Below are 26,560 nucleotides of genomic sequence, written 5' to 3'. Positions count from 1 at the left end.
GCTATCCAAGATCATGCTGTGGAGGTGCCGGTGTTGGACTGAAGAGGACAAAGTTAAAAATCACACAACACCAGTTTAGAGTCCAACAGGTTTATTTGGAAGCCATAGCTTTCGGAGCACTGCTCCTTCATCACCACCTGATGAAGGAGCGCGTTCCGAAAGCTAGTGTTTCCAAATAAACCTGTCGAACTGTAACCTGGTGTTTTGTGATTTTTTTAACTTTATACCAGATCATGGTTGTGTTTATGCACCTTCTTGGCTATTCGCTGAGAAAGTACATCTTATTGCTAATTTTCTGCTTCACTATTACTTTCAAAAGCTGGCTGTTTGTTTAAATATTAAACAGTGCATACTTTGATGTTTTGAACCCATGTACTTTGGAAACTAACTGAAGAGCAACAAAAGAAAGTTAACCACAATTGCTGGCTGCATTGCAAGAAATCTGATTCTTAGATTTGAACTCATGTTTTAAAGCAGAGAAAAGTACAGTATAATTTCTCAAAATGCCAACTAGAAATAGTTGTAATTGTTCATTTGCCTTAGAATTAAGCAAGTTTTAACGATTTAAAGTTTCCACGTCTATTGCAAAGTTTTGAATGATTCGGTCAACTTAAACTGAAGAGCTATCTCTCTCTTGTTTGCACAGAGGTAAATTTGCAGTTGTAAAAAAATGTACCGAGAAAGCAACAAGGAAGGAATATGCTGCCAAATTCATGAGAAAAAGAAGGAAGGGTCAAGACTGTCGAATGGAAATTATTCACGAGATTGCAGTATTAGAATTGGCTGAATCCAATCCTTGGGTCATCAACCTGTATGAAGTCTATGAAACAGCATCAGAAATGATTCTAGTTTTGGAATAGTAAGTATAGTTTTTTAAATTCTTTTTATTCTTTCTGTAGTTTATATTTTAACTCCAGAATATTTAAATAATTGAAGTTGGTTATTAAAATTACTGATTTTTTAACGCACTGTCTCGACATGAGTATAGTAAATAAGAGCTCATTGTGCAGGAGTGACTTATTAGCATGGGCAAAAGGTTTGTTAATCAATTAGTAGTGGATTGAGCCAACATAAACAGGTCATTTTCAGGTTGACAAGATGTAAGGAGTGGAATGCTATCGGCTCCACTCTTCCCACTGACCAATCACAACCACCTCCTACCTGCATCCACCGATCACCATCCCACCAACTTTGCCCCCAGCCTTATTCCCTCCCCCTACTTATTTCTCAGCCCCCTCTCCCTTCCCCAGTCCGGGCGAAAGGTCCTGCCCAAAACTTTGACTCTCCTGCCCCTCTGCTGCCTGACCTGCTGTGCTTTTTCCAGCACCACACTTTTTACTGATTCTGACTCTCCCAGCACCTGCAGTCCTCACTGTCTCCTAGTTGCTGCCACAGAGATCAATGTTGGAAGCTTTAACTATGTATAATTTATTTTTGTGACTTCTACAAAGAGACTGAATGCATGGTCGCTAAATTTTCTGATGAGATGAGATAATAAGTTGTGAAGAGGTACTAAGGAGTCTGTAAAGGGATGCAGCTTAAGTGAGCTTTAAACAGTTGTGAATAAAGTATAATGTGAGAAAATGTGAACTTGTCCACTTTGGCAGAAATGATAGGAAATGAGTGCATTATTTAAAACAGCAAAATTGCTGAGGTACAGAGAAGCTGTGTATCTTGAATCACAAACTTCAGTGAACAGGCAGCACATAACTAGAAAGGCAAATGGAGCATTGTAATAATGTAAAAGTAGGGATGGTTTGTTGCAGTTGTGCAGGGCATTACTGAGACTGGAGAGGACTCTGTAGTTTCGCTGCCTTATTTAAGAAATCATAATTGTATTGAAAACAATTCATAGAAAGTTCAATTAACTGATTCCTAGGATGAAGGAATTGTCTTATGCGGACAGGTTGGGCCTTTTATTCATTAAAGTTTTAAAGAATGAAAGGCAATCTAATTGAGGTAAACAAGGGCAGTTAGTGGGAGGGGTGGGGTATGTGTGTATGCTGAAAGGATGTTTCCCCCTGTGGGAGAGACTAGAACTAAGGGGTGCAGTTTAAAAATGTAAGGTGTCTCCCTATTTAAGCTGGAAATAGGATTTCTTTCTGCATTTTGAGAGTCTCTGTGTTCAGAGAACGGTAGAGGCAGTGACATTGAATATTTTTAAAAGGCAGAAAGACTCTTTTTACTTAAGGTGCCAGAAGTTAGTGGGTGTCAACAAGGAAGTAGATTTGAGGCCACAACCAGAACAGCCATGATCTTATTGATACGGAACCAGCTGGACTGGCAGGTAAATCTACTCCTAGTTTGTATGTTTGCTTGTATGAATTATGTAATTAAAAGTTGATTATAGGCTAAGGCATTTGAAAGATTTGAGAAATTTTTATTTCATCCTCCCTTGCGTATGATATTTTTGTCTATTGTAACTTTTAGGCTTTTCCCAGTGTAAGTGTTTTCCAGTTATGAACTTGGTCTTAATGAGAACTGTGGAGGTGGCATTTCCATCCCTCAGTAGAAAATTCCCTGAATTGTCTTGATTCTGTTGTGTTGTTAAGTTTCATTTTCTATATCCTGTACTTTCTCTTTGAAAGGACTGTGAAAAATTCCTCAACTGATTTCACTTGAAGCATAGGGTCATTCTTTTCTTTTTAAACTGCTAGACTATTGACTTTATTTCACTATATATTCTAAATCCAGATATATAATATAATCTAGATATTTCAAACTGCATTAAATCAGCATATTGTTGAAATATTTTGCAAATAATAAATTTGTATAAGGCAAGCATCAAGTGCATCATATTTTTATCACCAGCATACTTCTAAGTTACTTTAGTGCTCCTTTTATAGCAAAGTTAATTTGAAGACATTGAGAGCTGGATATACCAGGTGCTCCTGAACATAACAGATTGAAAGGGCTAGCACTGAGAAGTGGGGAAGATCAGAAAAGCCAGCAGTAGGAGCTGGGAAAGGGTTGTGTTGGGGAGAGAGATGGAGAGCAGTTAGATATCAGAAGGGTTGGTATGGGGGGAGCTCAGAAAGGTTAGTGCTGGATTATGTTATGATCCCAGCTGGTCGAAATACTGGACAAGGCTGGTTTACTTTGTTGGCAAGATAGATGGCACAGAGCAGATTGGTCCCAATGGATCTTGATTCATGTTGTGACTGGGGTGGATGTAGTACTACTTTCCACACTGAGTCAAATTTCTGGTTGTTTCTTATATCCTAGGATCTGGATAAGAGTTCAGTGCAATTTCAGGCTACTGTTTTGAAGCTACACCCTTTTGGAAAAACATATTGTCTCACTGGTGATGATTGTAAAGGTGTGCTTTCAACTTTGTGACATCTCCTTTCTCCTCACCCTCTGCCCTTGAATGAGCTGAAGTGAGGAAAATGAAAAAAAAATTGAATGGAACGGATAGAAAAGAGAAACTGAGAATAAATCTCTGAGCTAATTGACAATAATACCTGATGGTATTTTCTGATGTTTTGACAAGCAACAGATAAATTGCACTGGTGTCATGCTCTAAACAAAACAACATATGCTCACAGTCTGAGATTACCAAACCTTAAAGAATCTGAGAGAACCTTCTGGTGGGGAGGGGCTTGCAGGAGAAAGTCATATTCTGAATTTTCACATCTTTAGTAACTTGCTATCACATATTTTTGAGCTTCAAACAAATAAAATATTTCTACAGTAATACTGTTTATCTGGATGTGGCTTGGGCAGTAGGATGGAAATCAAAGCAGTATGTTCTAGAGAAGTACTTGGAGACCACTATCTGAAATAATCAAAGGTAAATCTCATTCACCAAAATTGAACTCCAGATTACCAAATCAATTAGAAATCTATGTTTGTCATTTTCCCTATTTTTACACTTGTACATCTTAGAACTCTGCTTAGGTTCCAGTCACATCATGATGGAGCAGTCTACGTTACTTAAGACCATAAGACATAGGAACAGAAATTAGGCCTTCAGCCTATTGCACCTGCTCTGCCATGCAATCATGGCTGATAAGTTTCTCAACCCATTCTCTCGCTTTCTCCCCATAATCCTTGACACTCAAGAACTTATGTCTTAGTTTAAATATACTAAATGACCTGGCCTCCACAGCCTTCTGTGGCAATGAATTCATAAATTCACCACTCTCTGGCTGAAGAAGTTTCTCCTTTATATTCGTTATGAAAGGTTGTCCTTTACTGTAAGGCTGTGCCCTCTGGTCCTAGTTTGTCTTACCAATGGAATCTTCTCAATATCTACTTTGTTCAGGCCGTTCAGTATCCTGTATGTTTCAATTAGATGCCCCCTCATCCTTTTAAATTCCATTGAATATAGACCTAGAATCCTCAAATGTTCTTCATATGTTAACCTTTTAATTCCTGGGACTATTCTTGTGAATCTCCTTTGAACATGCTCCATGGCAGTGCATCTTTCCTATGATAAGGGGCCAAAAACTTCATACAGTACTCCAACTACTTAAATGAGAATTTTTTACATTTATCTAATACTTTATCACTGCTTATGGCATCCGAGAATCTTCCATACATCTGTTGCAAAGAATTTCCAGAAGAAAGTGAACCACCAAACCACTAAGGTATCAAGACTGCTATTGTACAACTAAAATCTTACACAGCGCCCAAACTAAACGGGATTTCAGCCAAAGTCCATGACCAGGGAAGAGCTATCATACTTGTAGGCTTATTGATCTGTTTACAGCATGCTGAGGGAAATGGACAGTGCTTCAGGCCTTTCAAATAACTTGAGGCTATTTAAGCCATAGATGCACCATCATACTCCCATTGAAAGTAAAATCTTCAAAACGACTTGTTCAATAATAGCTGCAAGAAAGTCTACCTGAAAGTCGGAACTGCATTGGGCACAATAGGAAGGTAAAAGATTTGATCTTTCTGCAGCAATAAATCTAGAAGATAAGTAGAGAAAAACACCATGGGCCTGCCCAGTACCTTTGTACATCTCATCATGGCATGTGATACAGTCAGTCACTACGAACTTTAGAAAGCATCATCTAGATTGGCGTGTCCTCGAAGGCTCCTCGCTAGTGTCTGTTAATTGTAGAAAAGTCAGGTCAAGCAGGATGGAGAGCTCTCCAAAAGGGTGTTCTGCCACTGACCCTCTTCTTTCTTTCCTTTGGTTGATGCTTCAAGACGTAAGGGCAGGCTTGAAGGAAAGCTGGTGCATCTACCTCTGAATGAATAACAAGCTCTTCAACTTGTAACCAACTACTGGTGTATATCAAAGCTGCAAAAGAACTGATAGATTTGTTCACTAACAAACGTGACGTTCTGTTAAACTTGCAGGAAGCAATGTAGATCATTGTAAACTGTTTCCTTATGGCAGCAACAGCCTTACTAATGAACTAGTTAACAGAATACTTTATGAAAATGCTGAGGAAATTACAGTATACTATGTATAAGCATGTACAGTCACAGTCTTATATCAGTGGACTAGTTTGCCTGTCTAGGTTGCATTATCTGCCAGTATCACTGAGGACATGTGCAGTCAACAGGCTGAGGCCAGCAACTCCTTTGGTTGTCTCTTGAATGTCTGGCAGATATCTTAGCATGGTGGCTCAGTGGTTGGCACTGCAGCCTCACAGCGCCAGGAACCCAGGTTCGTTTCCAGTCTTGGGTGACTATGTGGAGTTTGCACATTCTCTCCATGTCTGTGTGGGTTTCCTTCGGGTGCTCTGGTTTCCTCCCACCGTCCAAAGATGTGCAGGTCAGGTGAATTGGCCATGCTAAATTGCCCATAGTGTTAGATGCATTAGTCAGAGGGAAATGTGTCTGGGTGGGGTTACTCTTCGGAGGGTTGGTGTGGACTTGTTGGGCCGAAGGGTCTGTTTCCACACTGTAGGAATCTAATCTAATCCTAAACTCGTATATACAGTGAGTCTTGAATCATGAATGTGACTTCATAGACAATGAAGCCCTCAGCAGAGACCAACTTTCCATCATTAAATGCATTTTCTGGGGGATCTAAGATGGCGGCGATCTGAGAAGATCACACTGCAGAGCTTCGCATCGCAGCAGGAGCAGGATGGTCCTTTAACCCACCCAACCCAGGTCATCAGGATTTCTTGGAGCGTTGGAAAGATTGTGGAGCCCAAGAAACATTTAAAAATTGACTTACCTGTATTTTCAGCTGTCTAGAAATGCCTATAAAGGGAGGAGGAGCATCTGAGGCTGGGCTTGCAGCTCAGCCTGCAGCAGCCTCAGTCGATTACTCTCCAGGACCTGGTGAACCAGCTTTCGAAATCTCGCGAGATGTCAGGGAAACAGATTGAAGAGAAGCTGGCTCCAGTCTCTCTCATGCTGCAGAAGCATGAGCAGCAGCTGGGAGACTTGGAGAAGAGGACAGATGAGGTGGAGCACAGGGTCACAGCGGTGGAAGCTGATGCCAGTTCAAGGAAGAGATCCAAGTCCTGAAGATACAGGTTCGTAATTTGTGTGACCAAGTGGATGATCTTGAAAACAGGGGCAGGAGAAAAAACATTTGGATCATTGGTCTGCCTGAGGTTAAGGAAGGTGAGTGGCCTGTGGAATTTGTTGAAGATTGGCTTCCGAAATTCCTTGACTTGGAGACTGGCATGAGAGGATTGAAGATAGAGAGGGCTCACTGGGTCGCAGCATGGGTCTTGTCCTTTCCTGGTGCGGTTCCATCATTACCGGGATAAGAAGTGAGTCATGGAGGCTTCCAGACTCCAGAGGAAGGATCCAAAGGCCCTAATTTATGAGGGGTCCAAGATCATGTTTTTTCAGAACTTTTCAGCGGCGGTGATCCAGAAATGAAAATCATATGATGGTGTCAAGAGAAGATTGAAGGAGCTTGGGATTCAGTACTCCCTGAGATATCCGGCAGTGCTTCGGATCACCTTAGATGGATCCATGCATCTCTTTGACACATCGGAGAAGGCAAGATACTTTGTGGACATACTAACCTAATTTAAACAATTGTAGTATGTATAAATATTGTTGCTTGTGTATGCGTTTATCATTCTGTAAAAGAAATGGAGGAAATCCTGTTGGAGCTTTGTTTTTCCCCTTTTTTTTACCTCTATTGATGATAATTTGGTTCAAACTATGTCTGGCGGTGGTTAAGATGTACATTTTAAATTTCTAAGTTAGGACATACCAAAGGATGGGTGGGGTATTTATTCCCTTTTTTTATAAAAGCATGTTTTTTTATTCATATTGATATTCTATGGGATGTTTACTCTTTTTAGCTTGTGCTTGCGATGTGCCTCTAGCTGGGAGAAGTGAAGGTGGTTGATATGGTTAGATGCCTATTTATGGGCAGTTCGGGATGGGTAATTGCCCCCTCCAGACAGGTGGTGAGTTCCCCTACTCAGTGCTATTGGCGCTTTATATGTTGGTTTGTTTTCTAGTTTTTGTTGTTTTTTAATAATTTTGTACGTTTGTTAAATGTAGTGTTTTGATTTATGTAGTTTTTATATTTGGTAGGCCATGCGACACTAAGGCTCAGCAATTTGTGGTTCGGGTTCCTCCTCTCTGGAATTTAAATGTAATTGCAGAAGATTATGGCTAATGATTTGATTAAATGGTGTACCTGGAACATCAAGGGAAGTCACTCACCAATTAAGAGGAAGAAGGTACTCTTGAGTCTTAGAAAGGAGAAGGTGGATATTGCTTTGTTACAGGACACACATTTGGATGACAAGGAGCATCTGAAATTACAGCAGAATGGCATTGACCGAGTTTATTTTTCATCATTTAATACCAGAAGTAGGGGAGTGGCTATATTGGTAAGGAATAATCTCTCATTTAAATTGTTGGAATGTCTTAAAGACACATACGGGAGGTTTGTAATTCTTAAAGCCTTGATAAATGGGGAAGAATATGGCAATTTAAATGTTTATTGTCCCCCAGCTCATCCTCTTAAATTCTTGGTAGCTGCTTTTTCTAAACTGATAAGTCTCAGCACATCATTATAGAGGGAGATTTTAACTGCCTCATGGACCCCACAATAGACAGGTTGCCTAAAGGTCCCTCGATACCCTCTGCACAAACTGAAACGTTATTGGGTTTGTGTGGGGAATTAGGGTTGGTGGACATCTGGAGGTGTCTCCACCCTACAGGTAGGGATTTCACATTTTTCTCCAATCTGCACAGATGTCACACGAGGATTGATTTTTTTTTTTCTGACCCCTGCGGTAACCCTGGATATGGTGCATCCTGTACAATTGGTAATATTGCCATATCTGATCATGCTCCAGTGTACCTCATGGTTAAAGTTAAGGATGTTACAGTGGATTCAAGGTACTTGGGGATGGAACCCTTTATTCTCATGGACAGCAAAACCCTATCAGTGGTCTTATAAAAGAGTTGGCTCTTGAGAATGACTATAGATTCCCATTTAGCTGGTCATAGAGGGGTTTTGTGTATTTGGTTTGTGTATTTGTGGAGTATTTCTCTAGGGAATTTCGGGCATTCCTAGACATCAACATAGGCTTGGTTGATAGCTCATCTGTTCTCTGGGAAACTGTCAAAGCTTTTGCCAGAGGGTTAGTTATTTCATATTCCACAAGTAGGAAGCAGCAGAAGGGTGAGCAGCAACGTCTCCTTGAAGCACGGTTGAAGGCAGCTGAGAAGGCTTATTTTGACATGCCCACGTTGGTCAAGCTACAGAGGATGATGACACTGCGGTCTGCACTAAATTCCGTGCTCTCACAGACGGCAAAGAACCTGGCTTTTGCAAAGCAAAGGTTATACGAGCATGGTGATAAGCCAGGCAAATACTTAGCATATCTTGCCAGAAAGAGAAGTGCCCCACAAACCATTACAGTGATTAGGGAAGGGTCTGGGAACCTAACATGTGATTCTAAAAAGATTAATGTGACGTTCCAGAGATTCTACTCTTAAGTTATATCAGTCTGAGAATTGTGAGGAGGAGAAGGCCAAAATGGAATCCTTTTTTAGAGATCTGAAGCTCCTGGGTGTGACTCCCGAACAACAGTCCTTTCTCAATGCCCCATTATCAGAGCAAGAAGTGCAGGAAGCTGTGAGGCAGCTTCAGAATGGAAAGGCGCCCGGTCCTGATGGACTTCCCAGTGAATTCTATAAGGAATTTATAAGTATACTGTCAGGCCCAATGCTGAATATGTTTAATGATTCATTCAATCATGTTTGTCTCCCACCATCTCTGAGAGAGGCCAATATTTCACTTATCCTTAAAAAAGGGAAGGATCCAGAAGACTGTGCTTCATACAGGCCCATCTTGCTCTTAAATGTGGACGTTAAGATCCTCTGTAAGGCTCTTGAGTTAAGGCTGGAGACTGTGTTACCCTCTATTATTAAAGAGGATCAGACGGGCTTCATAAAGGGTCGCAGATCCTCCAATAACATTAGGAGGCTGCTTAATGTAATTCAAGCATGCCAACAGCAGTCAATACAGGGTTGGTGATTTCTTTAGATGCAGAGAAGGAACTTGACCGAGTGGAGTGGCCGTACCTTTTCTATACTCTAGACCGGTTTGGTCTGGGCGAAGTTTTCATGAGATGGGTAAAGGTTCTCTACAGTACCTCCTGCTGCAGTCATTATCAACGGGGTGCGATCCAGTAATTTTAATATTTCTAGGGGCAGCTGACAGGGCTGTCCCCTTTCACCATTACTTTTTACATTGGCCTCTGCCAACGGTTCAATCACCATTCGTGGGGATCTCAATATATCAGCTCCAGAAGTGGGGTCAAAATTACATTCGATCTCGTTGTATGAAGATGATGTTCTAATTTTCTTGACAAATCCAGCAGTCTCAGTACCTTGCCTGATACAATGCATTCACGCGTTTGACACTTTTTCAGTGTATAAGGTTAATTTTGCTAAATCAGAGGCTATGCCTATGAGTGGTCTTACAAAAGAGTTGGCTCTTGAGAATGACTATAGATTCCCATTTAGGTGGTCATAGAGGGGTTTTGTGTATTTGGGCATATTCATTACTCCAGTTCTGGATTGGCTGTTCAAAGCCAATTTTACTCAATTATGGGAGGTACTTCCAGTCTCATGGTTGAGTCGGATAGCGCTAATTAAGGTGAATATTCTCCCTCGTTTGCTATACCGTATACGGCTGCTTCCCCTGAATTTCAATAAACAAACACTCAGGAGACTGAATGGTTGGTTCAGCTCCTTTATCTGGCACCGTAAACGGCCCCTCATTAAATTAGCCAAACTGCAGTTGCCTCACAGATTGGGGGGAGTAGACCTTCCGGATATTAAAAATTACCAATTAAGCCCGCTTTTGACCTACGATTGGGTTTGTGGGGACCCTCTTTCAATACAGCGAGATATCGAAGTCTCCCAGGCAAGGTGCCCCCTTACCAGTTTGCTGTTTTTGGACAAGGTGAGGACAGTTAGGGAATATTGCCATAACCCAATAGTCATCAATACTGTTAAAGCATGGAGAGCAATTCGGCAGAGGGAAGGTAATATTGGCAAAACATCTTTGTTTACACCTTTAGTGGGTATGCCAAGTTTTCAACCAGGTATGAAAGATTCAGGATTTAAACGTTGGGCAGCTAGGGGTATATCTTGCATGGGTGATTTATTTGAGGGAGATGTAATGATGTCCTTCGATCAGTTAGTACAGAAGTACGAGTTACCTAATAGAGACCTCTTTCGCTTTTTTCAAGTTTGGGATTTTATTCAAAAAAGGACCACACTTTTGACCCCTACAAATCTGACATAGAAAGAGGGATACTAAGGGCTAAGAGTACACTGCCTGTCACTACTCTATATCAACAGTTGGGGGTTGGGGGGGGGGTTTGCGGGTGCACCTCAGATGAGTCTGATCAACTCTGCAAGATGTGGGAAAGAGAGCAAGGTGTTGAAGTTTTTTCAGAGGCATGGGAGGATATTTGGGAGAATGCAAGGAAGATATCAATTTGCAATAGGACCCATGCTTTACAGTTGAAGATTCTCCACAGGGTCCACTTAGCCCCAGACCGTTTGTCAAAATTTATACCAGAGGTATCTTCAGCATGCCCCATGTGCAAGGTCTGTACGGGTACTCTTACCCATTGTCTTTGGTCTTGTGACAGGCTTCAAACACATTGGAGTGCTGTGGTGGGTGCTATGGAGAGGAGTTTAGGTGTAGGGGTGGAGAAGGACCCTATTTCGCTCCTTTTGGGCTACCCATTGTATTTCCTGCAGACTCGCATAAGGCAAAACTTTTCAATATTCTTACATTCTGTGCAAGGAAGAATATCTTGCTAAGTTGGATATCAGAAAACCCCCCAAGGCCTGTCGGGTTGGTGGAAGATTGTTATGGAACATATTCCCCTGGATTTTCTCACGGGTATGGTACACCATAAAACTGAGAATTTTTACAAGACATGGCAACCCTTTTTGAAATACCTGGACACAGATTTATCTGCCACACTAACAAGGGCTTTTATATAGCCGTAAAGATTGTGTTTCATGAGTCCAATATCCAGGGAGGATGAACAGTGAATGTATGAGTGTTTTGTTGACTGGGCTGAGTTATTACTATTTATTTGTTTGTTGTTAGGTATTTATTTAGTTAGTTAAATAGCTAGTTCAGGTTTTTTAAATTTTATACTTCTCTATATATGTTTATACATTCGTATAGGAGGATGGATTGGGGATTTTTTTTTTTATTTGGGTTTGGTTTTGTACTATTTTTGTACTGTTTTGATTTGCATTGTTTTGTATTTGTTGTAATATTTAAAAATCTATTTTTTCTTAATCAAAAATGCATTTTCTTGCAAGACCAATGGCACTGGGCAAAACAAGAACATGCATGCAGGAGCTTTGGATGCCATGAGCAATGTTTTATTGCAAATTGTGCTCTAGTGTGATCCAGCTGTGTTTGCAAACCCTTCAAAGACCTGAGACTGACTGACAGATGTAGGAGCAAGAGGCTGCTGACCGAGACAGATGTTTTCTTGTATTAATGGTCCTATATAACAGCTCTGCCTGTTGTCTGACAATAATGTAAGCTTGTTTATGTTGGGAATGATTTTGATCACTTTCTGTTAATTTAAGCATGAAAAAAGATTGATAGACTGGGATTGTTATGCTGAGAGCAGAGGAGATTGAGAGAGGGCAAAATTGAGATAGGATAGAAAGGAAAAAACTTTTCTTCCTGATGGTATAGATTTAAGGGGATAAAGGTGAAGAGGAGATGTAAGGACAAACTTTTTCACCCAGAGGATTATGGGAAAGTACTGCCTGTAAGGATGATAGAGGCAGAAAAGTTTATAACATTTTAAGATGTATTCAGATGTGCATTTGTGATGCCAAGACATACAAGGCAATGGGCCAAATGTTGGAAAATGGCATTATAATAGGTGGTAGTTTTTGACTGGTGTGGATGTGAGGGATGGAGAGGCTTTTTCTGTGCTATACATCTGTGACCATTTGACTATGTCTTTTATTAGGATAGTGAATGATAGGTGACTGACTCAGAATATGTCGAGAGGAATACAATCTGTGCAGAATAAGCTGCATCCAATTTGATAATTTATTGTTAATTTATTATTTAAATACTTTGTTTTTTTGCAGTCTTTCTGTCTGGTTGCTTTTCTGAAATATTAATGAACACTTCTTATTTTTACATAAAGTAAGTGCAACGTTTAAGTTGAGTTTTTTGCAGTTTAGCATGATGTGTATAGCAAAACCCATGAGTATTTTCCAAGCAAGTTTTGTGAAAGTGGATACTTTATGCTGATAATTGTCTCCATTATTTCACCACTGAAAGAAAACGTGCCAGAATAAGGACAAAAAGTACTGGAAAACCTTTAGCTGGTTAAGCATTATCTGTAGGGCGAAACTGAGTTAATCTTTTAGGATGATGAGCTTTCATCAGAATAGATTACTTGTGTCATCATTGATCCATTACTTATTATCACATGTTTTGTCTCAAATTTGACTTTGAAGGGTATGTGTGGTATTTGTCTTACTGACATGGTAAAATGTATAAGCAAAATATGTGTGTAGTCTGCAAACAATTTAAGGTCATTTATTTTCAAAACAGAACAAAATGTTTGATCATTTGAACTCAGCCAGTGGTATTAATAACAGCAAGTGGCTACTTCCAATCTCTACAATTCAAATTTTACTCTGAACGCAATATACTATGTGCAGCTGATCAAAGTAGTAACATTTTTAGAAGTTAGGTATGTGAGGAGAATTAGCAACAATATTCATGTGAACAACCATTGATACTCTGAATTAATAATTGTAATCTCATTTTTTTCCAAGTATTTTTACATAAACATTTGAAAATATGTTTCAATCATAATTGTTTTTGCAGTATTGTTTGTGCTTGCTGTATTGTAAGAATTCCTTTCACATTTAATACTCCATTTCCATGGGAATTAAATTGTTTAATGCTCAAAGCATTCATTGTTTGAGCACTGTGGATAGGACTTGGTTTCTTTAGTCTCTCACATATGTTGGAGCCACAGTTGCATAGCTGATTTTCTTTGAAAGAATGGTGGACAAGTAATGGGTTAATTTCAATTCATTTAAATGGAGGAGCAGCTAACCAGTTTGTTTGCATAAGTGTCTGTTGACATCCTTTTATGATTGAGGAAACCCTGTCTGAATTTTCCCAGCAGAGAAACAAAAGGCACAAATTGTATCTTTTTGTTAGTAGGTTTTGAAGTTGGATTTGAGTGCAGTAAACGTGAATTGTAGAATTCAGGTAGTTCAATATTCTGTGGAGATTTGTCAACCTTTTCTCTTTTCAGGACTGTGCTTGGAGTTTTAGTGGAAAGCATGCAAAATACCTCTTCCATTTTGAGCTATATAATGTACTTGACTAGTAATAGACTTTATAGAGAAATTAGAAAGCACAGTCATGTACTTTTAATGGCTGTTTGGAGAGCAAAAGTAACATTACATCTGGCACATAAACTTGGCCTCATTGCTTGCTGGTTTCCTGCTGTGAATTCATTTATGTCACTGTGCTTTCAGCACGTGACAATTCATGTTCATGGTTTGACTAAAGAGAACCCTTCAGTTACCAGGGGCTCACTGTTTAGTTAGGACAGGATGCTATTCATAACAAAACCTTTCATTTGAGAGCAAATTGTTTTCCTAAGGGGAAGTTAGACTTTATTTTTCCACAGCGGGTTTGCAAGCGCTACTTTTTATAGAACTAGAATTCCGTTCTTAATTCATGCCAAAATGAGTAAACTTTTTTTTATTTTGTCTGTGTTATCAATGACTTTGGATTGCCCAATTTGTGATTGAAAGACCACTATTTAAAGGATAGAAAATAAAGCCCTTGGAAATAAGTCTCACTAGTTTTATGTAACCCCTTTTGCCATTGAAGTACCGAAAGTACTTGAGTAATAGTCAATCTCATGTAAAAGTTAAATCCCATCTTTTAGCCACAAAAATACCAACTTTTTCTACTTAACATCCACTCAGTACTGAAAACAAACTTGCCCTGGTGTAAACCTACTGTTAACGGACTCATAAACTAACACACCATTGACGGTGGCTGTTCAATGACGCGTGTGGACACATGGAAATGTAAGCTGACAAGGCTACCATCTCACTTGTGTGTACAGTGTTTATGCCAATCCCACCCTCCAATATAGCAATAGTTGGAACTCTTTTACACAGGCCAGATCAACTTTAAAGAGTTGAGCTTGCAGCAGCTACAGAATTCAAGACAACCGAGAAGAACATTCGAGATTGAAAGAAGTTCTCTATGCAGCTTAGGCAGATGCCTTATTAAAAAGCTTATGTCCTTCACTGAGAGGAATTCTTAGTTTCTCATAGATATATCTGAAACTTTACCCTAAAATCAGCATAGCAAAAGACATTGCGAATTCCAAAGCCAACTCTCAGTAATATATTAGGTTTATGAAGTGAAGCAATTTTATACTGTCGTAGAAGACTACGTTTCCACAGCATCACCCAGCAGAACTCAATGACAGACTTATCGCATTTCAGTGATTTATAATGAAAATTGACAAAGGATTGACACAGACTGGCCTGTATTAAGAACATGTTTGAGACTCCCATGAGTTTTGACATTCCTGCCAGCTTAAGCCAACAGTATTCTTCAAGAGAAAGCATCCCAAAAACAGGAATTCCCAAGAGGAATCAACATCCATGTTTACATTAAAGAATGGATTGAAGGTGGCTTCAATATATGGCGGAGGAAAGTTTGGAGCCTCTGATTTTTAGAGGATTGCATAAAGAAAAAGGCTTCTCATCTGGAACATGTTCAGCCATACCTGGTCATTGACACCATTGCTGAAGTTAAATAATCAAACAGTGATATTGTGGTGGTCTAACTGGCCTTGTGTCCAATGATTGAATTTCTCTCTAAACAAGTCCTTCAAGGATAGCATGAGAATAAAGTGGGATGATTGGATGTCACAGGAAGGAAGATATTGAACAACAGGAGCAGTTCTGTCATTTATTAATTGAATATAATGGGTTTTTGTGGTTTGGGATGAAATCAGGATGGAAGTTGTCATCAAATCATTCAAGAGTTGTGCACAGTCCAATACATTTGTTAGGATCATTGACAATTTGTAAAGCTTCTTTAAATTTATAAAATGGAAGACAAAAGCCAAAGTGAACATAAGCCCCTTACTTATCCAGTCTCATTCTGTAATAATAGGTGACCAGAAAATGGCAGAGGAGTTGAATACATTCTTTAAATTAATCTTCACAGAAAACATGAATAGTCTTCCAAAATTACTAAATGATCAAGGGGGAAAAGAAAATAATTAAATAAATAGTTAAGCTATTACCAGAGAAAAAGGTGCTATGGAAAATAATGGGAGTAAAGTCTGATAATTCCCCTGGAACTGATGGGATGCATCTTTAGAATTAAAGCAAGTAGCTACAGAGATGGTAGATGCACTGGTTGTAATCTTCCGAGAATTCTTGGATTTTAGAAAAGTTCCAGCGGATTGGAAAACTCTCAATGTTAGATCTTTATTTTGAAAGGCAATGAGACAAAAATAAACTTAGTAGAAACTGGTTACCTTAATATTTGTTACAGAGGAAATGTTAGAGTCTATTATAGAGGATGTATTAACAGAGCAATTAGAAATGCATTGTGATCAAACTGAGTCAGCATGGCTTTATGGAGAGGGAATCATGTCTGACCAGTTTACTAGAATTCTTTCAGGGGGTAACAAACAGGATCGATAAAGGGAAAGCAGTGGATGTAACATATTTGGATTATCAGAAGGTGCTTGATAAAACATCACATATTAGGCTAGTTAATAAGAGCTCAAAATGTTGGAGGTCTATGTGGGTAGAACATTGGCTAAATAATAGAAAACAGAAAGTTTGGGTGGGGAGGACGCTTTTTCAGGATGGTAACCTGTAATTATTGGCGTGCCATAGGGATCAGTGCTCTGGTCACAATTATTTACAACATACTAATGACTTGGATGAAGAAAGTGAATAAACTGTCACCAAATTTATGGATGACATAAAAATAAGTGGGAAGGCAAGTTGTGAGGATTAAAAAAAATTTGCAGAGGAATATGGACAGGTTAAGTAGTTGGGCAAAAAAACCTGGCAGATGGAATATAATGTGGGAAAATGTGTACTTTGGCAGAAGAATAGAGGAACTAGAGAATGACTGCAGAATAGGGATTTGGGTGTTCTTGTGCATGAATCACAAAAAAAGTTGGCATTCAAGTTCAGAGGGTAAGAGGGAAGATAAATGGAATGTTGGCCTTTATTTCGGAGAGAATGGAGTATACAAGGGGAGAGGTTTTGCTAAAACTGTATAAGATACTAAAACGAGCACAGGTAGAATATTGTGAACAGTTTGGATCCCTTATCTAAAGAAAGATTTACTGGCATTGGAGGCAGTCCAGAGAAGTTTCTTCGGGTGATATTGGGTAAGGAGGGACTGTCTTATGAGGGGAGATTAATAGATTGGGTTCATACTCTTTGAAATTTAGAAGAATGAGAGATGGCCCTTTTGAAACATACAAGATTCTTAAGAGACTTGAGAGGGCAGATGTGGAGAGGTTATTTCCCCATTGTGAGAGAGTCTATGACCAAAATAAGGGATCACATCTTTCGGACAAATGAAGTATTCTTTCAAAGTTTGTGCGAAGATTTGTAGCTCGGGTGCTTGTTGTAGTGGTTCTGTTCGCCGAGCTGGAAGTTTTTGTTGCAAACGTTTCGTCCCCTGGCTAGGAGACATCATCAGTGCTGTGGAGCCTCCTGCGAAGCGCTTCTTTGATGTTTCTTCTGGCATTTATAGTGGTCTGTCCTTGCCGCTTCCAGGTGTCAGTTTCAGCTGTCCACTGTAGTGATTGGTATATTGGGTCCAGGTCGATGTGTCTGTTGATGGAATTTGTGGATGAATGCCATGCCTCTAGGAATTCCCTGGCTGTTCTTTGTCTGGCTTGCCCTATGATAGTAGTGTTTTCCCAGTCGAATTCATGTTGCTTGTTGTCTGAGTGTGTGGCTACTAGGGATAGCTGGTCGTGTCATTTCGTGGCTAGTTGGTGTTCATGTATGCGGATTGTTAGCTGTCTTCCTGTTTGTCCTATATAGTGTTTTGTGCAGTCCTTGCATGGTATTTTATAAACTACATTAGTTTTGCTTATGTTGGGTATTGGCTCCTTTGTTCTAGTAAGTTGTTGTCTGAGCGTGGCTGTTGGTTTGTGTGCCGTTATGAGTCCTAAGGGTCGCAGTAGTCTGGCTGTCAGTTCTGAAACGCTCCTGATGTATGGTAGTGTGGCTAGTCCTTTTGGTTGTGGCATGTCCTCGTTCTGTGGTCATCAAAAACACGGAAATAGAAAAAACACACTGGATCATCAACGCCACACTCGCAGGCATCCGATTCATGAGAGAAGTAGAAAAGGACAGCCAACTCCCATTCCTAGACATGATAGTACAGAGAACACCGAACGGAGAATTCACCACAAGGGTACACAGGAAAACAACACACACAGACCAAGTCCTAAACTATGAAAGTAACCACCCCAACACACACAAACGAAGCTGCATCAGGACACTATTCAAAAGAGCTACAACACACTGCAGTACACCAGAACTGCAAAAAGAGGAAGAGGAACACCTATACAAGGTACTCGCCAAAAACGGATACCCGCGCAACTTTATCAACAGATGCCTAAGAGATAGACCACGGAACGAGGACATGCCACAACCAAAAGGACTAGCCACACTACCATACATCAGGAGCGTTTCAGAACTGACAGCCAGACTACTGCGACCCCTAGGACTCATAACGGCACACAAACCAACAGCCACGCTCAGACAACAACTTACTAGAACAAAGGAGCCAATACCCAACATGAGCAAAACTAATGTAGTTTATAAAATACCATGCAAGGACTGCACAAAACACTATATAGGACAAACAGGAAGACAGCTAACAATCCGCATACATGAACACCAACTAACCACGAAACGACACGACCAGCTATCCCTAGTAGCCACACACTCAGACAACAAGCAACATGAATTCGACTGGGAAAACACTACTATCATAGGGCAAACCAGACAGAGAACAGCCAGGGAATTCCTAGAGGCATGGCATTCATCCACAAATTCCATCAACAGACACATCGACCTGGACCCAATATACCAATCACTACAGCGGACAGCTGAAACTGACACCCGGAAGTGGCAAGGACAGACCACTATAAATGCCGGAAGAAACATCAAAGAAGTGCTTCGCAGGAGGCTCCACAGCACTGATGATGTCTCCTAGCCAGGGGACGAAACGTTTGCAACAAAAACTTCCAGCTCGGCGAACAGAACCACTACAAGAAGTATTCTTTCTCTGAGGGTGATGACCCTGTGAAATTCTTTATGCACAGGGCTGTCATTATGTATATTAAAGGTGGCACTAATTGATTGTTAATCAGGAAGGGTAGTGAGAGTTATAGGAAAAAGGCAAGAAAGTGGAGTTGAGGGTTATCAGACCAGCCATGATCTCATTGACTGAGAAAGCAGTCTCAGTGGGGTGAATGGCCTATTTCTGTTCCTATATCTTGTGGTCTACTGTACATCAATTAATGACAGTCTGTCTGCATGAAAGTTATTTTATTCCAAACAAAACCCCTCAACATTGAAAACACTTTTAGGCTCTGTTTGTTATTTTTGGGGGTCAGGTTGCCTGGTACAGTGTCTGACCTAACAACTCAGATCAGCTGATGTACCACCAAAAAAAATGTAGTGACATAATGGGGGAAAGTGGATTTTAAACCCCTCAAACGTTACTTGTGTACAAGATGACTTCCAAGGTTTTCACTGAAAGTTGGGTCTCTCAAACTTTACTTTTGGTTTGTTTCACATTTTGGAATTTATTTGTAAGTTTGATCAAAGCCAGCGCAAATCTAATTGCAAGAAAGGTAAAGGGGCATTTTTGTGTTTAAAAATTACAATTTTTTTGGATGAGTTTTTTCTTTTTTTTTCACTTCAACTCATCACTATGCTGTCAGAGTTTCTTGTCCTGTTCATGGAAGTGACCTTACATTGCCACATAGTAATTCAACTTAAACATGTCACTCATATTGCTTTCTGTTCTAATATTATGATCCATTACACTCTGGATTAGTCTGGCCTGAGTGCAGGTTTTAACCTAACACACATGCTTTGTATTGCTTTGTTTGCTCTCACTTACCACTGACTCCTAATCTTCAGTGAATGATCAACCATGCATGACGTCAACAGTCCATTCACATAATTTGTTTCAGTTATGTGACCACACAAATATAGTTGATCAGAAAGGATCAAACACGAGTTGTTTGAAAGCAGTTATGGCAGAAGTTCAAATGAAATGAATGTGTGGGAATGGTGCTCTCTGCGATTTTCCTTTTGTCTTTAGTTTAGAATTTGAATGCTCCTTGCATACCTCTGCCTTCATTCCCTCTCCCTGCATTTCGTTCAAAAATGAAATCCGTGGATTGAGATCACAACTTGTGCTGCACAAAGGCTTAATTAGTAACCTGCCATAATTCTTTACTATATTGCCCAATTTTCTTGTCCTCTTTAATGCAGATTTAAGATTTTACAAAGACTTCTATTAAGTTCCTCTTGACTGCTGGCGGTGACTAAATGTGACTCTTGGTATTTTGCTTTTAAGACAATTGAAAATTATCAACAAGACACAATCATTGTTCTTGGGAGTCACTTGTTGATCAGGTATTTTGTGCTATTTGAGATGCTATCACAGCAGGGGCTGCTTTTGACAAGAAGGTAGTACAGTATTAAGCCATAAGAAATAGCAACAACAGAGGCCATCTGACCCTAAAACCTGCTGCACCATATAGTAGGATTGTGGTTGATCCTGTTCTATGTATGGCATCAAGGAGCACTTTAAAATAAATCTTTGAACTCAATGGGAGTCAAAGAGAAAATAGTCCTGTGGCTGGAAATATGTAATCATAAATGTTTGATACTCATAAATGTAGGCACAAGACAGTGTTAAGAATATTTTATGGAATTCTGTCAATAAGGTCAAATGTTTGAAAATAAGATAGGTAAATGGGTTTAAGATTCAGATTCAGACTAGCCATATCTGATCGAATAGTAGAATAGGCTACATGTCCCCCCTCCTCCAGGTTCTTGAATGTGCCTGATCCAAATTTACTCAGCTCAGCTGCTTCACCAGTGACATTCCCAGCAGCACAAGCCTAAGGCTTAGGACTGGCATTGATTCAATTTCATTCACACCCCCCACCAGTGATGAAGCCTGTACACTGCTTTGGTAACACCCAGGCTTGGACGATCAAATTACAGGTAAAATCAGCCCTACCTAATGAGCGAGTTTACAAGAGAAAACCCAGACATTCTACCTGTACTTTCAATTGCACCACCATTTCCGAATCTGATACTACGTTGTGAGCCATCATTGACCAGAAACTGAAACGGAGGGATCATAACATTTGGCTTCAAGATCAAGTCAGAGTTGATACTTTCACATACATTAACTCCTCAGAACCTCTGCACAATCTACAGGACTCCAGTTGGTGGTGAAAAACCTACCATTCATCTTGTTCAATGCAGATGCAGCCACAACAACACAAAAACAAAGTAATGGGACTTACTGGAGCAATTTATGGGACTGAAGATTGACCAATCCACTGTGATAGGAGGAACAAAGGTGCAGTGCATTGCTTGAATGGTGAGAGATTGGAAAGTGTTGAAATTGACCTGTGTTTCCTTGTTCATAAGTTGTTGCACTTAAGCACATAGGTTCAGTAAGAAATTCAAGAGGCAAACAGTACATCTCTGCTTATGGTATGTACCATCTACAAAGTGCACTGCAGAAGCTCATCAAGTTTATTTTGAAAGCAGTTCCTTCCACCTGCTCCAACTACCATGAAAAGGAGCATCCTGTAAAATTTCACAAAAGATGCGCAGCAATGTTATAGGAATACCAGCATCACCATGAGCAAATATTGCTGCTCATCCTCTGTCTGTATCACAATCCTGGAATTCCCTACTTATCCCCACTAGCAGGAGTGGCTAAATGAGAAAGCTCACCAATTCAGTGCGGCTAAAGACGGACGATAAATACATTCTTATCAGTGTAGCTCAAGTCAGAACATTTGTTTTTTTCCAGAAGCTGACTTAATAGGACTATTTCCCTTTTCCTGAAAGGGGCTACATGGTCTACTCCTCTTCCAATTTCTTGAGTTCTAATCTGAGTCCACTGCAGTTCTCCAACTATTCCTAGTTCAAATGGCAAATGCAGGCTACTTGAAACATGTTTGTTAGAAGCTGCCAGTCGCTTCATTCTCTGAGTTTTAATTGTGTAGAAGCTAAAGGTGTAATTGTAAGTGAATATGTCAGCAACTACAGGTCAAATAGCCATTTTATTTTCCATTGACTTTCATGTAGAAGAAAATCAGATGGGGTGGTGATTTTGCAATAGAAGAAGATCAGTTAGATTATCGGTTTTCCAAAATAGATTTGAATATGGTAAATGTTGATTCTCTATATAAACTGCTGTTCCATGATAATAAACCATGCTTATCCCTGTGCTGTGTATTTACTCCTGAGCATTCTGATGGCAAATGTACTCAAGGATCATCTATGCACTTCCTAACCTTGCTGCAATAGATATACCTACTGACATTCAAAACTAGCTCTGTGTTTGAAATTGTTAAAGCATATATAAACTACGAAATATGGGTGTTGTAATTTCATTCTAGGGTTGCACTGCAATTAAAATTGCAACACCGTGAATGAATTTTAAACTCCAAGGGTGGGTGGAAAGGTAAAAATGTGAAACTTTCTAAACCTGGCCCTGACCTGCTCACTTCTGGTTTTAACTACAGTGGGTGGAGCAATCACTTCACTTTACTTGAGGCAGTTTGATTTGTGAAATCTTTTGTGGAGTTTCTGTGCCTCCGGTTTAACTGCATTGTATTGAGCACAGGATGGGTGAGATTCCGAGGTTGGCAGGAGGCTGGCAGATAGTTAACTGCATGTGGACCAATAGGAGCAGGAATACTCCCAATCCCTACTAACCTACCTGTACATTTTCATACTCTTGCATTTCATTAACCTCCAACACCTACAAGATATCTAATCCCTCTGTACTGCTATATCAACCTTGGTTGTGATCTGATCCATAGCCTTTTCCTACCTGACAGCCAACCTGTCGATCGAATTTGCTGCTTGGCAAGAAACACCCTCCAATAGTTTTCAAAGAGATCTTCCAGTTAATTTCTCTCGGTGGCAGGTGAGCCTATGCTTCAGCATTTCCTGTCTGAAAATCTCCTTGTACCCCCGCCCTTTTCCTGGCTCTGAGTGAAAGGCCAATTACTTTGTTTCCTCTTTCTTTCTGTTGTCTTTCATTCCCCCTCCTCCCCCATTCACTGGGTATTCAACACTATCTCGCATATTCCTTCAAATCTTGAGTAACTTTAAATGCTGCTCTATATTTGTCAAAGTAGTTGAGGGGCCAGCTCCACCTGTATTTTAGTTCTGTAGGAAGCTGTGGAAATTCTGGGCCAGCCTGAGAGGGATTGAGGCTCCTGTATCAGATTAGCAAAGTACATTCATTCTAATCCAAAGCATAAAAAGAGATGAGTTCATGTTACATTGCACAGAACACTGGTTCAGCCATTTTTAAAGTATTGCATGCAATTCTCATCTCCCTCTCCAAGGAAGGATGTTGTTAAACTAGAAAGGGTTCAGAAAAGATTTATAAGGTTGTTGACAGGGTTGGGGGCTGGGTTTGAAGCTATAGGGAGAAGCTAAATAGGCTAGGGCAGTTTTCCCTGGAGCTTCAGAGGCTGAGGAGTGACATTTATAATAAAATCATGAGGGGCATGGATAGGGTAAATAGCCAGACAAGGTCTTTTTCCCTCAGGTGGGGGAGTCCAAATCTAGAGAGCATAGGTTTAAGTTGACAGGGGAAAGATATAAAAGCGATCTAAGGGGCATCCTTTTCATGCAGCGGATGGTGCAAATATGGATAGAGCTGCCAGAGGAAGTGATACAGGCTAGTACGATTGCAATATTTAAAGGCATCTGGACAGGTACATGAATAGGAAGTTTGAGAGAAAATGTGGGGAAAATGCTGTCAAATGGGACCAGATCTATATAGGATATCTGGTCAACATGGACGAGTTGGACTGAGAGTCTGTTTCTATGCTGTACATCTCTGTCTTTGAGATAAGAGAGGGATTAGGGAGATTAGAATTAAAGTCTGCAAAAGTGAGTTCACAGAAAGGTTCTTTGGAGATAATGTAATAAACTGCTTTACATAGAGCAGATAATATGGGCTCATTACCAAATGGATCGCACTGCGAAAAAAATGAAGGCAGAGAGACAAATTAGAGTGAGGTTATGTGATGACTATTATAAACTGGTGCAGTAAGTACAGTGCCCTTCTGAAATCCTGGGCATAATTTGTTCTTTCTACAGACATAGGTACAGTTCCAACCATCAGAATGGAGTAACATCAGATCCTTGTTGCAAGCTGAAGTCAGTGTCCATGAATTGCTGTTTATTGACAGCACCACATTGATTCCCTCATACTTAAATGTATTTGCAGCAGCTTGTAGTTCAGTTCTCTCCACCCTCTGCAGAGTAAAGATGGCCAGTGTTGTGAGCCTGAATGTAGAGACTACACAATCCATCACATTGACCCCTCAGTCTGGAGCTCATCTAATGTCCTTTACGGAAGGAAACTGCCATCTGTACCTGGTCTGACCTGCATTTGACTCCAGACCCATAGAAATGATTGACCCTTAACTGCCCTCTGGGCGATTATGGATAGGCAATAAATGCTGGTCTAGCAAGTGACATCCTCATGACTGAATAAATAAAAGAAAATGTCATATACTGTGGATCAATGATTACCAGCAACCAAAATAGCACCAGGATTTTTAATGCCACAGCTGACATATTAAAGTGAAGGTAAGTGTGAGCCAACAGTAATTCAACTGAAAATACAAAGTCAGAGCATACCAGGCTAATGTTCTCAGCACCTTCCTTCACAACAGTGAAGTATGTACAACTTACATAAACCAAGAAAAGTGGCTCTATATTTACAACTCCAGATGGAATGAATATTGTGTATTTCCTGGGAAGACAGAGTGCCAAGCATTGAAGTACACCAGTGTGCAGGGATTCCTAGCATGGTTGGCCTCTTGACATAGTAGTTACTCTGTTACCTCAGTCATGTGATCTGAATGGATGACAGATATGTCTTCAAAGACTTGCTATTAATGTGTTGCCAACAGGTCACCAACATTTGAGACCAGCATTTCTACCAGTGAGATGTCAAGTTCACAGAATCACCAGAAGTATTACAGTACAGAAGGAGGCCATTTAGCCCACAGTATCAACATCAGCACTCTAAATAAACATTATGACTCAATACCATTCTCCTGTTTTTCTCCATACCCTTGCACATTGTTTCTATTCAAATAAACATTGCATGCCCTCTTGTATGCCTCAGTTGAACCTGCCTTTACCAAAATTCCAGTTGACTGTAATCCGAGACAATGCATGGTCAGTCCTTGCTGTCAATGAGAGAGCCTGAGTGAAGCGATCAGAAAGGGCATAGAAAAGGTAGAGGATGAAAGAGATGACCAGATGGTAGCAAAAAGAGCTTGATGGAATGTAAAAAGTACTAATGAAGCTCCATGGCAATACTGTTCACGTGTGCTCACTGTAGAAGGGCTTTCTCCTCATGAATCAGCCTCTATACACAGAACAGACAAGGTTCAGTATGAACATGCCACACATCCGAGGTGTAGTCTGTGACATCAAAGGTATGGATGCAAACACTGTTAGAAAAATGATCTCACTGTAAGGGGAGGGAAATCCCAAATAAACCAATGAAGGTAATACTAGAAATGATAGCAGTTTGAACTATTGTCTGCATATCTCAATTCAAAATACTTTGTAATCTCAATAGGTCAAAATGACCTTTCTCATTCTTTCTTTAAATGTTGTGATGTCTGGAAGAATGTTGAAGGTATTTTTTCTCTTGGAATTATAGTATAGGAAATAGGTTTCTTCTGCACCCTAACATACTTTGCAACAAAGCTCCACACATTGAATCATTGATGAATACAATTCTTGTTTTCTATGAGAACCCTTTCAAACTCTGCATCGCTAACCATTGCTCATATGTGAGCCTTGGTGGTGCATTTTGCTAGACTAATCAAAAGTGGAGACATCACAAGTAAGTCAAAAGTATATCTGAGCAGTGCTAAATTGTACCCAGCTGTGATTATCATGTGGTTAGGTATCTGGTATATTTTGAGTGTGAGCATTGTTTTTTGTTTATGGAGTGTGGGCGTAATTCCATATGCTAGCACTTACTGCTCATCAATTGCAAGGTTTGTGCTATACCTTCTAGGAGTTTGGATAAAATACTGACATTTCATGCTCTGAAGGAAACTATTCATTCCAAATTTTTTTAAACATCACATTGTAGTCTATTGTGAGGTGACAGTTTGCTATGGACCATATTCCATATTCATTGTATAGTGAATATGTTGCAAGTATTACTAAAGGACATAGTGAAGACATGAGGAAAAGTACAAACAGAAAGTGAGAGAGAGAGAGAGCTGACAGTGTCTTGCCGTTAATTGAGTCCTGTTGCGTGCTCTGTTTGTACCCTAATTTACAAGATAGCCTAGATGTTTATTGTGTATTCCGTTATAGCTGATGTACTGTGATACAGCTTGCTTGATACTTGGCTCAATGTCAAGAGAAACTGGTTTATCTACGTACCACAGAGGATTATGAAAAAAAAGTGTTGAGATTTTTTTTAAATTCAAGAAATAGTAGGCTTATATATAACAAAGGAAGAAGAGTCTGAAAGGCAACTCATTTTGGATGTGAATGTGCACTTCTAGTGGAACAGGTGGAATCTTAGTCATCAAAAAGCACAGATTTTAACAGAATACCTGTTCTTAAACCTAAACTGGGATCTAAAGTAATGCATTGCAGTATTCAAAAAGTCTGTGATACAAAGTATAGAGAAGTTTAGATGGCATGACAAACCAGTTGGATTTCAATTCCATAGAATCCCTGCAGTGTGGAAGTAGGCCGTTCAGCT

General features: G+C 39.9%; 1 protein-coding gene across 1 annotated transcript in view; it reads left to right on the top strand.

The window, feature by feature from the left end:
- The window catches only part of stk17a (serine/threonine kinase 17a), a 112,632-nt gene that overhangs the window by 33,789 nt on the left and 52,283 nt on the right, over positions 1 to 26,560 (top strand). The window contains exon 2 of the mRNA XM_060825505.1: positions 647 to 859. Coding sequence (XP_060681488.1) covers positions 647 to 859 — 213 coding nt within the window. The remainder of the gene's footprint in view (positions 1 to 646; positions 860 to 26,560) is intronic.

The sequence above is a fragment of the Hemiscyllium ocellatum genome, chromosome 5, assembly GCF_020745735.1.
Source record: "Hemiscyllium ocellatum isolate sHemOce1 chromosome 5, sHemOce1.pat.X.cur, whole genome shotgun sequence".
NCBI lineage: Eukaryota > Metazoa > Chordata > Chondrichthyes > Orectolobiformes > Hemiscylliidae > Hemiscyllium > Hemiscyllium ocellatum.
The sequence above is the reverse complement of the archived record's forward strand: the minus strand, read 5'-3'. Positions and strand labels throughout refer to the sequence as shown.